The sequence below is a fragment of the Zingiber officinale genome, chromosome 10A (assembly GCF_018446385.1).
Source record: "Zingiber officinale cultivar Zhangliang chromosome 10A, Zo_v1.1, whole genome shotgun sequence".
Lineage (NCBI taxonomy): Eukaryota > Viridiplantae > Streptophyta > Magnoliopsida > Zingiberales > Zingiberaceae > Zingiber > Zingiber officinale.
The window spans coordinates 33048825-33063486 of record NC_056004.1 but is presented as its reverse complement, the minus strand read 5'-3'; the positions used below and the strand labels follow the sequence as shown (position 1 = coordinate 33063486).

General features: G+C 37.2%; 1 protein-coding gene across 1 annotated transcript; it reads left to right on the top strand.

Moving 5' to 3' along the window:
• The first annotated feature begins 458 nt into the window (after positions 1-458).
• Positions 459-7170, top strand: LOC122027758 (protein COP1 SUPPRESSOR 2-like). The gene is made up of 6 exons (XM_042586764.1): positions 459-617; positions 711-962; positions 1042-1156; positions 1238-1311; positions 2187-2344; positions 6888-7170. The coding sequence occupies exons 1-6, from the start codon at positions 493-495 to the stop codon at positions 7052-7054; spliced, it is 891 nt and encodes a 296-aa protein (XP_042442698.1). The 5' UTR covers positions 459-492; the 3' UTR covers positions 7055-7170.
• The last annotated feature ends 7492 nt before the right edge of the window (positions 7171-14662 follow it).

Below are 14662 nucleotides of genomic sequence, written 5' to 3'. Positions count from 1 at the left end.
AAAAATGATAATCTCAGTTAACCTCATTGACTATCTCTGGAATGACCAGCCCGACCCCATAAAAATTTTCCATCGTCATCAGAGTAAATCAGGAAGCGCACGTAACGACCAGCCCAAATATCCAATATCTTTTAATTATGTCCCTCATTTAGAAAAAAATTATTACAAATATACTATAGATTATGAGTACTTAGTTGATAATCTAAATATTCTACTACGACACCATGGAGACACTTTAAGTGAGTATCATCACCCAAAATGATAAATTTTGATAATGTCAACCAAATAAAAAATCTTCTTACCATCAAATCCACATCACGAAAATTTTTCATAGACAGTAAATCGGAGAAGTATATATAAAAATCTATCCTGCTTGCCACTATTTTTAAATTCATTATTTACATGACATGAGACTGTAAATAATAGAGGATAGGGCATAACCATCAGACTACCGGGGCAAAATCTTCGGTCTCCCATTTATTCGATATTTACATGACACGGCACATGATAGACATTCCCAAATCAAATCAAGCCATGCGGGCTAAGAACTTCAGGAAGAGAACCCTAGAGCCAGACCCCCTCGTCGATGATCCCGATGACGACGAGGAGGAGCGCCGGTAGCCCTTGCAACCAGCGAAAATCTTTGTCTCGGATGCAACTTTCCACCTTTTCTATTCCTGATGTGGATGGGGATCTTCTGTTGCTTTCAGGTTGGCGTTGGAGGAGGTGAAGCTCCTCCAGAAGCAGCGGGAGAAGAAGGCAGGTATGCCAGCTCTGACCACTGCCCCACAGCACTCACCAACCGGCCACGGTGCCGCCTTCCGTAAGGGCTCCGCGAGCAGCAGTGGGGGAAGTGGCGGTGGCAGCGGCGACAAGGGCGATGGAGATGGCGGCAAGGAGGACCTCGTTCTGCAGGATACCTTTGCCCAGGAGACAGCTGTTACCATCGAGGATCCCAACATGTATGTACTGGTTTTTTAACATCCCTTTCTCAATATTTTTACAAGTCGACCCAGTGGCTCTGATGCTTTGTCTTTGAAGGCTTAAGTACGTGGAGCAAGAACTGGCAAAGAGGCGTGGTAAGAAGATCGATTCAGGTGAGAAGGAGGAGAAGGATCCGATGGATGAATTGTATGTTGTGCCCGAACATCTTAAGGTTAGCGCATATTAATTCTACTCTCGAGTTGCATTGGAAAAAAAAATAGAAACAAAATTGAATTTACCCTTTTGATTGCAGGTAAAGAAGAGAAATTCGGAAGAAAGCTCTACACAGTGGACAACCGGGATAGCTGAAATCCAGCTGCCAATAGAGTAACTAACTACCTTTTCTATTTAATTGTTATTTCTTACTAGGCACTTATTTCTAAATCTCTAGGCGGTGAAATTTAGATGATAGATTAGGAAAAAAGACAGCAAGTTCTGTCTATAAATGTGATTGCAGGACTGCACATGGTGTAACACTAATATGGTACTGAAAATGTGTCATTCCAATTGGAGACCAATAGTGAATGACATTTTAAACTTTGCTCAAAACCTAACTTGAACGAATACAAAAAATTTAAATAATTGTAGATGTTCCATGCTAATTAAATGTACATTTTAATACCATAAAATGGCCACACCCTGACCCTTGTGGAGTAAACTTCTTGGGTGTTTATAGGGAGTATTGTCTCAATGAACATACCCAAAGAAACACCATAAATGACTCACTAAACACAGGGTTCTCTTTAGGGGATTATGAGATAGAAGAGGGTGATCTTCTTGAGTTGTTCCGGAGGGATGTGGTAATATATTAATGTTTAAAGGAAGACAAAGTATGTTTCAGGGGTACCTTATACAACTATTTGAATGCTATGTAACATTTTTCTGAAGTTTTTATTTCCAATTGAAATGCATCAGTTGAATAATGACATTATTTGATAATTTCATCGGCCAGACTTTTACCCATGCTAAAAAGGCTCATAGTAGCATGGTAATGTCGGTGCTTATGTTGACATGCAATGATGCAACTCTATTGAAGAACTACTTTCTTTTTCATTCAATATACCATCCACTTGTTCTATGTCGCTTATTGCAAGTTAGTGAAAGAATATCCTCTAATCTAGTAGATAAATACACTGTTCTTAGTTTTTTTATTCTTATTTCTTATATACACACTTTTTATTAGGATTTTTCTCATCCTACAGATACAAGCTACGGAATATTGAAGAAACTGAGGCGGCCAAAAAGCTATTGCAAGAGAAGAGGCTTGTCAGTAAAACTAAATCAGAATTAAATATTCCTTCAAGTTATAGTGCAGATTACTTCCAACGTGGTCGGGATTATGCTGAAAATCTTCGGAGAGGTTTGTTCTGTATATAAAATATTGTGTGTGTTTTTATTCTCTTTGTGAATTTATCTGTTGCTAAATGTACTTTTAGATATAAATACCATTTGTTTGTATAGTGGATGGTGGTCCAAGAGAAGTAAATCTTGTAGGATTAATGGATATTAGGCAGGATTTGTTAATACATTGAGCATCTTTATGGTGGAATTGAGACTGTTCACTTCTTACAGTTGGTGAATTGAATAGTGACAGTCAATATGGATGCATTAAATTCCAACAGCATTAAATGTACATGGCCTTAAACAGAGGCTCCTAATGTAGGAAAATGATGAAAGTAGAAGGGTGACGAGTATTTGATTAAAAAAATAATTAAGATGGAAGTTTAAGTTATTGTATCATATCATTTTAGGTCAATACGGTATATAGGGAGATAAAACTAGTCAATTTGTAAAGTTGTTGAACTTTCTAAAAAATTTCATTGTTTACATTTTGTCATATGACAGTCAACAGTCCATTTGTATGACAACTGACTATTTAATTTGAAGTATAACTATATAGTATATGTAGCTACATAATATGCATTACATGAAGTAATCAATGAGCTCATGAGAGCTCATCTTAAACACATGATTGAAGTTTTTGGTACTGAGCCTTCCTACTGTTATGGTTTCAGCATATAATACATTGATCAATCAAATCAAAGCTTCAAGATCATTTATATATCATATCATATTCTTGTGTTGCACCTCTTCCAAGTTTGTGAGTTCAACTTTCAATTATCAATCAACATAGATTGATACACATGTGGATAAACTAATTCAAATATCAAAGTACTTGGGAGCAATAATTAATCTGGGTATGAGAAATTAGTGTGATCTGACATGGATGTTGCAAGATTTGATGCCATGAGCCAATGCAAGACATTGTAGTAGTAGACTGACAAATCTCATTAGTAGAGATTCACTGATGAGTAAGGCACGATATATGCTACACATCTTTGGGGGTTTTTTTCTATGAAATTATAATTCAGTTAATTATGAAATTGTTATTCTTGTTTTTGGTAGTAAACAAACCAAATATGAGGGGATTCAAATTGTGAGGCCAGTTCAAACCGAATTAACTTTTGTAATTGCATTGAGGATTTGCCTTGGATGAGACTATCAGTTGAAGACTATGTATACCCAATTTCTATTGATGATTAGTTTGTGTTATATTTCACTTTTAGACTAATCAGGTGCCATTAAGGAAAGAGGAACCATGAGGATGATTGTTATCAGAGGATGCTAAATTTTGATAGCATAACTACAGAATGAAAGTTCTAAACAGGAGACCACCACCAACTCTATTATTTCCTCTAATTCTAAAGAAATTGAGGAGCTGGAGATTGGTTCCTTGCTTAGTATCCCCAAATGAACTCTCATAATATAAAAATTTTATCAATTGGTACCTAGTTAATTTTTAGGTTCTATGTAATCTGAGACACTAAAACCCCATGGCTGGCTTAAATTAAGTCGTTGCAATGTTCAAATCATAATTTTATTTTATATTTTACTTGGTTGAGGATATATTTTTCTTTTATTTCTATTTTGACTATTTTTGGTACACCTGATATTATTTTGTCCAAGTTTTTAATGAGACTAGATAGTAGTAAAGTTTACAGGATAATCCCATTTTATTGTTCTAGTCCAATAAATGATACACAACGGTTTTATACTTTTTTATTATCTTGTGAGATCTTTGGTGGAGGTGTGGAACCATGTGATATTACCTACAAAGGCACAAAGTTTTATCTTTTACTGCATCAAGTGAGGATCTCATAGTCGAACCAAGTAATTCTCAACCTTTTGTGTTTTTGATTGCCATCTTCCTGCATCACTGCACAAAAATAAAACATTATGGCATTGGTGAATTCTATATTCTTGACATGTTGATTTATACCCTGTCCAACATACTAATTCCCCTCGACAACCATTTGACAAGGAGAATAGTCTAAAAACCAATTGAAGTGAAAAAGTGGTAACCGCAACGGTAGATTTGCTGGCATCTATTCTATATATAATTGCAGCCTTATCTGATCTTTTTTGTTAGCTATTTTATTGTAGCAGCTTTTATCACAAGAGACCCCCCTCCCTTATAAAAAAAGTTCACTAGGCTTTAATCAAAAAATTATATCTGTAAGTTCATATGGACTTGAGTAGACAGCCTATCAGTAAGCTATTTGTTGAATTGACAGAAGAATCTTCAACAAACTGATTAGTTAATTCACATCAACCCATCAAGAACATCACTGAACTTCAAGATACATCATGACTCATTATAACACATGTATTGTTGATTAAATGTCTATAAGTGCCTAGAGGTTATAGGTTTGAGTCTCGAAAATAGCCTCTTGCAAAGCAAGGTAAAACTACATACAATAGACTCTTCTCTGACATCCGCATTGGCATGAACTTTGTGCACCTGATTGCCATTTTTAAGCTTATTCATCAAAATCATATTAAATAGTAATACAACTAGAACTGATTTAGATGAACAACTAGTGAGATGAAAAATCATATTAAATAGTAATACAACTAGAACTGATTTAGATGAACAACTAGTGAGATGAAAATGCACAAATTTTTAGATAAAAACGGAGTCATAAGAGGATGTTGATACCCATCTAGATGACATATGGAAGTACATGAGCTTATATTTGTGAATGTAGGATATGACTTGCATGGATTAAAATCTTGAGTCGTTTCGCTCAATACAGGCGAAACATTCAGTGGATTGGCACCGACAAAAACACGCCTTGTGTTGGCCTAGCGATGTGTCCAGATTTGGCGCACAAGCCTAGCGACGTGTTCAGACGCGTCGCGCGGATCATGCGTGCTCGTTGTCATGGTGGCGTGGAACATGAGAACATTTTTAAGTTAGATTAATTAAATAACATTAGGTTAATAATTTTAATTAACTCCTATCTATGATTGATATAATTTAAAAGGGCAGTTTGGTGCACGAAGTTCCCGCTATGCGGGGTCCCAGGGAAGGATCCATTGTACGTAGCCTTACCCTACTTTTTACAAGAGGCTGTTTCTAGGATTCGAACCGACATTTTGGTTACAAAGCAACAACTTTACCGTTGCGCCAAAGCTCCCCTTCTATGATCGATATAATTTGAATAAGCTTAATTAAAGCTTAATAAAATTGTCCCATTAATTTAATATATATATTATTTTTAAAAATTATTTTATTTTATTTAAATTTTTATTTTATTTTTAAATATTTAGATTTTTTTTATTTTTAGTTAATATTTTTTATATTTAAAAAATATTGAAACTATAACGGCATGACACGATTCGATATCGAAAATGTATCGTTCTAGTCCGTGATTGAAACCTTGACACGATTTGAGATTTTAAACTATAATGACTTGTGAAACTATCATAGTGGGTCATAGTTTCATTGATGCATATTCCACATGATTCACTTCATCATCCATATAATGATGCTTGTATGAATCAAGCCTTTTATGAGAGAGGTGCCTGGTGCTAAAGATGACAAGATCATTGTGCCAATTAAATGTGATGCTAAAGATGAGAATATGGTGCAATACTCCTCCAATGAATGTTACTTATGTTAATTATTGACCTTGGTTGACAACCGCTTTGTCACACATGACAAGGAAATATACATATGGCCATATTAAAACAGAACTAAATACACAAACAATAAAGCAAGGCACTCACACTCTTCACTCAAACTTAATTCAAGAACAAGGAAATGCAACTTCAAGTAGTAAAGCTAACTTTCATGTATAGGAGATAACAATTGGAGCGCTCTCCTTTGTCACTCTTGCCCTTAGATCAAAGAAGTTTTGAATTATTCCAAGTTAATTTGAGAAGGAAATGAGAGATGTAGGAGTGACACCAATCTTACTATCCCTTGGAGATAATAAACAAAATTTACACTCATGATTTGCTCGAGATAAAAGGTCCAAAACTAATCTATAGAAGGGCAAGTTCCTTAAAAAATATTCAATGTGTACTAATGTTATTCGAGGTTCCCAATTCCTTTATCTAGGATACTTGATAACTTGCCTGTTGTTAATCTTAACTAGGGTTATAGTTGTCAAATCCTTCACAACTACCATTTAGACTCGGAATGTGGAAGATCAGCTGAACTGAATGAAGAAGAAAAGATGTGAGAGTCACGTATGCTAATTTGTAAATTGTCTAATGACAATTACATTAAGCTATCTAGCTCGTTGATTCATTTGCTGTTGTGAAAACTTGTAGTTCTCACTCTTATTTGTCTGACTTTTCTAGACTTAATAATTAGTCAATTCTTAACAGAAACATATTTTGCCAGATTGGGAAGATACATATCATCAATTCCGAATTGTGTCTAGCAAAACTATAATCCATTTTAATTACAGTTAACTATTTTTGAATGTTTGGTGTATGTTTAGTGTTTCAGTTATTGATAGTTGCTCTGTTTATTGACAAACCAGATTTATTGATAAATTTGCTGAATGAGCATATTCCCTGGTATTCAGTAGTTGACCTTTATATTGCAGAGCATCCAGAGTTGTACAAAGGTCGAGGTGCCCAACTAAATGAAATGGATGGAAAATCAACAGAAACTAATAATTCAGATGCCGCAAGACGGAGGCAAACTGCTACTGATGAATTTATGCTTGAGCGATTTCGGAAACGAGAAAGAAATCGTGTTATGCGAAGATGATGTTATGTGCAAGTGTGACTCATGATCTAAAGTTTTTTTGAGGCATTGATGGATTTGAGTGAAACTTGTCTGAATCTTAGCCATTGAAAACACCTAATTATAATTATTACAACGTAGATCATCCACACTGAAGCTACACATCATTTCATACTGTGGTCTGTATAAGTATAGTTGCTATCAAGTTTCAGCTTTGACTTGTATATTATACCAAATTTTCACAAATTTAAATTACATGATACACGTGGCTAATGTAACGCCTTCTCTAATCTCAAGAAGCATCTAATAACTCATTTGTGATAAATTTTAGTAACTAGATATTCTGTTTCCTGTTCTAAGTTACACTGCAAAAGCTATTAGAAGAGAAATCTTTGATTACAGTCTAACTTGGAGTTTTGACGAAATTTTTTGTTAATGTCTTACTCCCCCAAAAGCTAAATTTATGTTCTGAGAGGAAAAATAACTTGCTATGTTCAAATACCTAAATACCTGATTTTGCAACGATAGAGCTGCCTTATTGTAACTTTCATTTTTATTGCTCATTGTTGTTCACTTCCCTTTTGCGAATTGATTTTGGTGAAAGTGTCATAATAGGAAAGGAAGTCTCGAATTTCTATGTTTGTGCTTTGAATGTTGAAATGTTGCAATTTCAATGGAAATGCATGTTCCTTGATTGAAGTGGTACTAATTAAATATGTAACTAATATTTTTTGTGAAGGACCACAGTCCGTGAATATGTTCTATCTATAAGCATCAATTCAGTTGTGGGGTAGCAGCCTAATGCTTGTACTAGAACTGAATTCACCTGATCATTGTGTAGTGGATAACAAACATGATGAAAATGGGAAGTGAAGTTGGAATCTTTTAGCCTCCTTTTGAATATGAATTCATGATTAAAGTTTTGTGAAATGCATTTGGTGTCTTCTGAAAAATATGCTGCTATTTGCTCTTCTATAATTTTGAAGAGTTTACAAAGCATTAATTACTGTAATTCTATAGCTAGAACTGTCAGCTAGATACTTGGTAAAATTTGACATTAATGAAGTAGGTGGCTATTAAGTAGAACTTAAAGAGTATTCATTTGATCCACATAGATTGGGAAGCTCCTCCAACGCTTGTTGATCAGCTAAAACATCGGCTGTACAAGGCACGAATTAGGCTTGGGATAGAATCGAAGATTCCCAAAACTACATCCTTACCGGTGAGTCATATATAAAAAAAATTACCCCAAAGATATGGGTGCCCAATTCTTTCCCTTGTCTTTTCCAACATAGCATATAACTTTCATCATTACCAAAGGAAAACCGAATGACTTAGCAACAAATGTTTAGCAAGTTCAGTTGTTTTCGTTAGAATATATAGAGCAGCACTCTACCGTTCTAAGTCTACAACTCACGCTACTAGCTCTCAAGCTCTTTCCCTGGATCCAATAGGAGAACACAATTTAGAGAATATGATGGAACCCTAATCTCACTCCAGTAATAGACATTTCTAAGCAGTAGATTACAATATTAGACACTTCTAGTCAATAGACCTATAAACCTACTACTACTTCATGCCTGATCTCATCTCCACTACCTATAGTACATCCACTACTCGTAAAAACATCATCCATGACATTTGTTTTACCCACCTATCACATACCTCTCTCCTCTTGACAGGTCCCTCTCTTCTAGGCACCTACCTATCGCATATAACACTCCTCTTTCTAGACCCCTCTCTTATCTCTCTTCTCAAATCACTAGTAAGCATGCCTTCCTCCAGAAACAATCTCCTTTTCTTCCCTCTCAAGCAACCTCCTCTTTCTATAAAAGGCCTTCCAAACCTCTAAGACAAGACATTCTCTGAGAAGCAGAGTGCAAGTTATCGAGACCAGATCTCCTGGTCCACAAAAAAATAGACCAGGGGATGATCCACTCCCAATTAAGACCGGATCGTAATTGCTATCCGACTGTAATTGGTTGCTATTCCTTCATGGGTTCATCGTCCCCACCAGATTATAGTTTGGGTCGGAGCGGGTGGTCGGAGGCTGTCCCCTGCTCAGCGTCCGACAACCTGGACACTTACCCACCTATATATATAAATTTCTATGTGGTTCTTGCTTATTTAGTTTATTTTAGTCCCCTATAAATTTCTATGCTAAATAAAGGAATTTTCTTGGTACGATGAACTAAACTCTCTTACTTGGTCAGGAAGGCTCTATCTTGTTACCCCCATATGTTGAGTTTTAATTCATATTATCCCTTATGCTTTTAGTCCCACATTGTTAAGCCAAGAAGGTTGGGAGGCCTTATATATGGAGTCCTTCCATCCATGCTTAGCAATGTTAAGGGAGCTTACATGCATGCGCAGGCTGAGCCCAAATCAGGTGATTTCGGGAAGTTCGAGCCGGAAATCCATAAACCGAGCGCAACGCACGCGATCATCGCGCGCAGGGGGGGGTGCAAATCCCCAGCTCGTGGGCCTCGCGCTTGCGGGCGGCCTGGTCTGTTTTTGGCAGTTTGGTGACCTGGTTTATTTTTGTTGGTCCGGTTTGGTTCTGTCCCTCGCACCTGGTGGTTCGGTTCTGTCCGCGTGAGGAAGCAAAGCAGCGCGACGGCATCTGTTCGGTTCTGTCCGCGTCGCGTGAGGATGCGAAGCAGCGCACCCACGAAGCAGAAGCAAAGCGTATGTCGCTTCCTCTGCACTGTTTCAAGTGTATAAATACACTTCCTCTGCTCCTTCTCAAATCACTCCGAAAGCAAAACATTCCTCTGCTCTCTGCTTTCTCCTTCTTCTTCTTTTTTCCAAGTTCTGAGGCTTGGTTCTGCGATCTGAGGTTGAGTCTGAGTGCGGCGTTCGTCTTGGAGTGCACCTACGAACGACACGAGCGGTTGTCGGATCTTGGGAGGATTTTGCCGGAGAGCCTCTGCACCGTGGGCGGCAACAAATTCTCTAAAGACAGTCGGCTAGCCCGACGCTTCAACCGGAGATACACAAATTCTTAACCTTACTCTTATTACTATTTATTGCATGCTTATCATTTATTGGTGCAATTATAGATTACTGTGTTAGCGTAATCATATCACTACAATTTTAGAGAATTTGTTGTAGCATCAATAAACATGATGAATGATAGGGTAACGGGGTCTGATGAGGCTAGCGCCCGACCCGAAAGATTTTTCGGGCAAAACTTCAGACGTTGGCAACAACGAATGAAATTTTGGCTTACTACGCTAGGGTTATTCTCCGTTATAGAAACAGATCCTCCTTCACCTGATGAAGAGGAACCTGCCTATAGTGCTGCCTTACAGAGGTTTAAGCAAAGGGATTATCTCTGCCATGGGAGGATCCTGTCTGCCCTCTCAGACGCACTATTTGACGTGTACTGTTCAACCTCTTCACCTAAAGAGCTATGGAAATCTTTGGATAAAAAATACAACTCCGAAGATTCTGGTTTAGAAAAGTACACTGTGGCAAAATTCCTAAACTTCAAAATGGTTGAAGGCAAATCTGTAATTGAGCAGACACATGAATTCCAAGTTCAAATTCATGGTCTTGCCGAAGGAGATATGCCATTACCCGAAAAATTTCAGGTCTTATCAATCATCGAAAAATTGCCTCCGAGTTGGGAAGATTTTGGCATGACTCTTAAACATCGGAGAGGTAAAATCTCTCTAGAAGATTTGATGATTGCCTTAAATATCGAAGAAGAACATCGGAAGCAACATAAAAATGATGATACAAGAATGCCTATGGATTTTATTCCAAAGGCAAATATAGTAGTCTCATCTGACAAGAAGAAATTCAAAAATTAGAAAATGAAGAACAAGATGAAACCCAAATCAAAGGTTCAAAAGAAAAATGTAACCAAGCCGTGCTGGGCATGTGGACAAATTGGACATTATGCCAAATTCTGCCCTAAGCGAAAAGACAAGGAGAAAAACCAAAGCAATACGTCCAACATCAAAGCACAAGCAAATGTCGTGACTGCTAGTGACGACACCAGCAATAGGTTTGTTACCTTCAAACCCGAACTAAACTTGATCTATCAACCTAATGAATGGTTAGTTGATATAGGTGCAAATGTGCACTGTTGTGCTGATCGCTCTGCCTTCCTTACTTATCAGGTAATTGAAGGCACTTCCGTAACCATGGGGAACCATTCTGCAGCCAGGGTGTTTGGGATAGGACAAGTTGACCTAAGGTTCACCTCTGGAAAAGTCCTGTCACTGCATGAGGTGCATCATGTTCCAGCGGTCCGTCGGAATTTGATTAGCGGGTTAAAGTTAGTCCGTGCTGGTTATGAGTTGAACTTTAAATGTAATAAAGTTGTAATATTACATTTAGGAATCTTTATTGGAAAAGGTTACCTTAATGAAGGTTTATTTAAACTCAATGTAGAAAATGTTACATTAAATAAATCTACTGATATTGGTTGTTCATATAACATTGAGTTTTATGATATATGGCATGACAGATTAGGACATGTCAATTTTAATACCGTGAAAAGGATGATGAACCTAGACATGATTCCTAAGCATGCTATAAATGATAAGAAAAAAGTATGAAGTTTGTGTGCAATATAAACAAACCCGAAAACCCTTCAAATCAGTTGAGAGAAATTCTGATATTTTAGAATTGATTCATACTGACTGTTGTGAGTTTAATAGTGTAATAACGAGAGATCATAAAAGGTATTTCATCACCTTCATTGATGATCACTCTCGTTATTGTTATGTTTATTTGCTGAAAACTAAGGATGAAGCTTTAGATAAATTTATGATTTTTAAATCTGAAGCTGAGAATCAAACAAATAAATCTGTTGAGAGGTTAAGGTTCGATAGGGGTGGAGAGTTTACCTCAAACCTGTTTCAAAAATTTTGTCAAGATACATGTATAATTCATGAGGTAACTGCTCCATATAGTCCTCAATCCAACGGTATAGCAAAATGAAAAAATTGAACCCTTGAAGATATGATTAATTCCATGTTAGGCAGTTCTGGGTTACCCAACTTCATGTGGGGGGAAGCTCTATACACTTCATGCCATGTGTTAAATAGAATCCCCATGAGGTCTAGGGATAAAAACCCATATGAGCTTTGGAAAGGCCGGAGGACAAGTTTGAAATACCTTAAAGTGTGGGGGTGCCTTGCAAAGGTACTAGTACCTGAACACAGAAGGAAAAAACTTGGTCCAAAGACCGTAGATGGTATCTTCTTGGGTTATGCTCAAAATAGTATTGCATATAAATTTTTGATTATTAAATCAGAAATTTCTGGAATAGATGCAAATACTATTGTCGAACTTCGCGATGCTACATTTTTTGAGGATATATTTCCTATGAAGACGAGAACACCTCAGTCTATATCTAGTATTCCTACTAGAGATAAGTCTGCTTCCGAAGAGGCCCCATTATCCGTAGAAGGTATACCTTCCTCAAGTCACTCTAGACTAGATGAATCTAGTGAGTGTACAGAACTGAGAAGAAGCAAGAGACAACGTGTGTCTACGGATTTAGGCCAGAACTTTATCACCTATAATATAGAAGGTGACCCTATGACATATAGAGATGTTATGGCTTCTCCTGAAGCTAAGCACTGGAAAGAGACCATTAAAAATGAAATGGACTCTATTATCTCTAATGCCACTTGGGAGTTGGTAGATTTACCTCCTGGGTGTAATACTATAGGATGTAAATGGGTGTTTAAAAGAAAACTAAAACCTGATGGGTCAGTAGATAAATTCAAAGTCCGCCTAGTTGCTAAGGGATTTAAACAGAAAGAAGGGATTGACTATTTTGACACTTATTCTCCTGTTACTAGAATTACTATAATCTGAGTGTTGATAGCATTGACATCCATATATCATCTTGAGGTTCATCAAATGGATGTCAAAACGGCATTCCTTAATGAAGATCTTGAAGAAGAGATATATATGAATCAGCCTGAGGGACATGTAGTTTCTGGAAATGAGAATAAAGTCTGTAGGTTAGTTAAATCTCTTTATGGTTTGAAGCAAGCCCCAAAGCAGTGGCACGAAAAATTTGATAGTGCTATGCTATCGTTTGGCTTTGAAATGAATGACTCTGATAAATGTGTGAATGCTAAAATGAAAGGTGATAGTTGTATTATCTTATGTTTATATGTAGATGATATTCTACTTTTTGGTTCTAACCTTTCTATTATTAATGAGACTAAGGCCCTCTTAAGTGGTAAGTTTGATATGAAGGATATGGGTTATGCTGACATGATTTTAGGGCTGAAGTTGACTCGATCAACTGATGGAATAACAATTCCTCAGTCACTCTATATTGAGAGAGTATTAGAGAAATATAACTATAGCCAAGTTAAATCTGTAGTCACACCGTATGATCCTTCAAAAACTCTCCACAAGAATAAGAGTGGTGTGACAGTGTCTCAATTAAGATACTCACAAATAATAGGTAGTCTAATGTATTTAGTAAATTGTTCTAGACCTGATATTTCTTTTGCTATATCGAAATTGAGCAGGTTTACCAATTGTCCGGACATAACGCATTGGGATGCATTAGACAGAGTACTCAGATACCTAAAAGGCACTATATCCTTGGGCTTATGGTATGGGAGATTCCCTGCAGTCCTGGAGGGATATAGTGATGCTAGTTGGATAGCGGACACTGCTGAGTGTAAAGGCGTTACTGGTTATGTCTTTACACTTGGAGGCGGTGCAGTTGCTTGGAGGTCTGTTAAACAAACGATTATAACCCGTTCTACATCTGAGGCAGAATTGTGTGCTTTGGATACCACAGTAACTGAAGCTGATTGGCTGAAGGGTCTTCTTTCTGAAATTCCCTTGATGATGAAGTCAATGCCTTCTATTTCAGTACACTGTGATAATCAAGCAACAATAGCTCAGATTAGAAGCTCCAAGTATAACCAGAAACAGAAGAGACATGTACGAATACGATTAAAGTATATTCGTGAGTTAGTGTCTCTTGGAGTGGTGTCATTGGACTTTGTAAGTTCAAAAGACAATATTGCTGATCCACTTACTAAAGGACTTGATTCTGAGAAAATCAAGAGATCTAGTAAGGGAATGGGACTGAGGCCTATCCTGGTTTCACCTATAACGGCAACCCAACCTATCTGATTGGAGATCCCAAGAAGTAGGTTCAATATGGTACAAACAAGTTATAAGGGTGAACCGTAAGCATCAAATTGATTGAGATGTAATCTCATAGTCTCTTCCCTGGATAGATGCTTGACTGCTAGTAAGGATGAGCTTAGGAGCTCTTAATGAGTTTAAGGTCTTAATGACAGAATGCTTGCAGTACATCCTTGGAGAACTCACCTATGTAAGTGTAACTGTGGGGCCGCAGTGTGGGGGGTCTAGGCAACTCTCCTTAACACTTATGAAACAAGATTCGGTGGCATGGCCGTAATGCACCAACCCAGAAGGATTCAACCATCGCCAGTGATGAGTTGTTACCAATTGATCTTCACATATAAAAGGTTTAAGATCAAGACTTAGTTCTCTTCAAACCTATGTGAATAAGATTGGTGTACTTAGGTGAAAATTCAAACCGGAAGGTATTTTCACTAAAAGCTCATTGCAACCAAGCCTCAGAACTTATCTTTATTTTCGACTAAA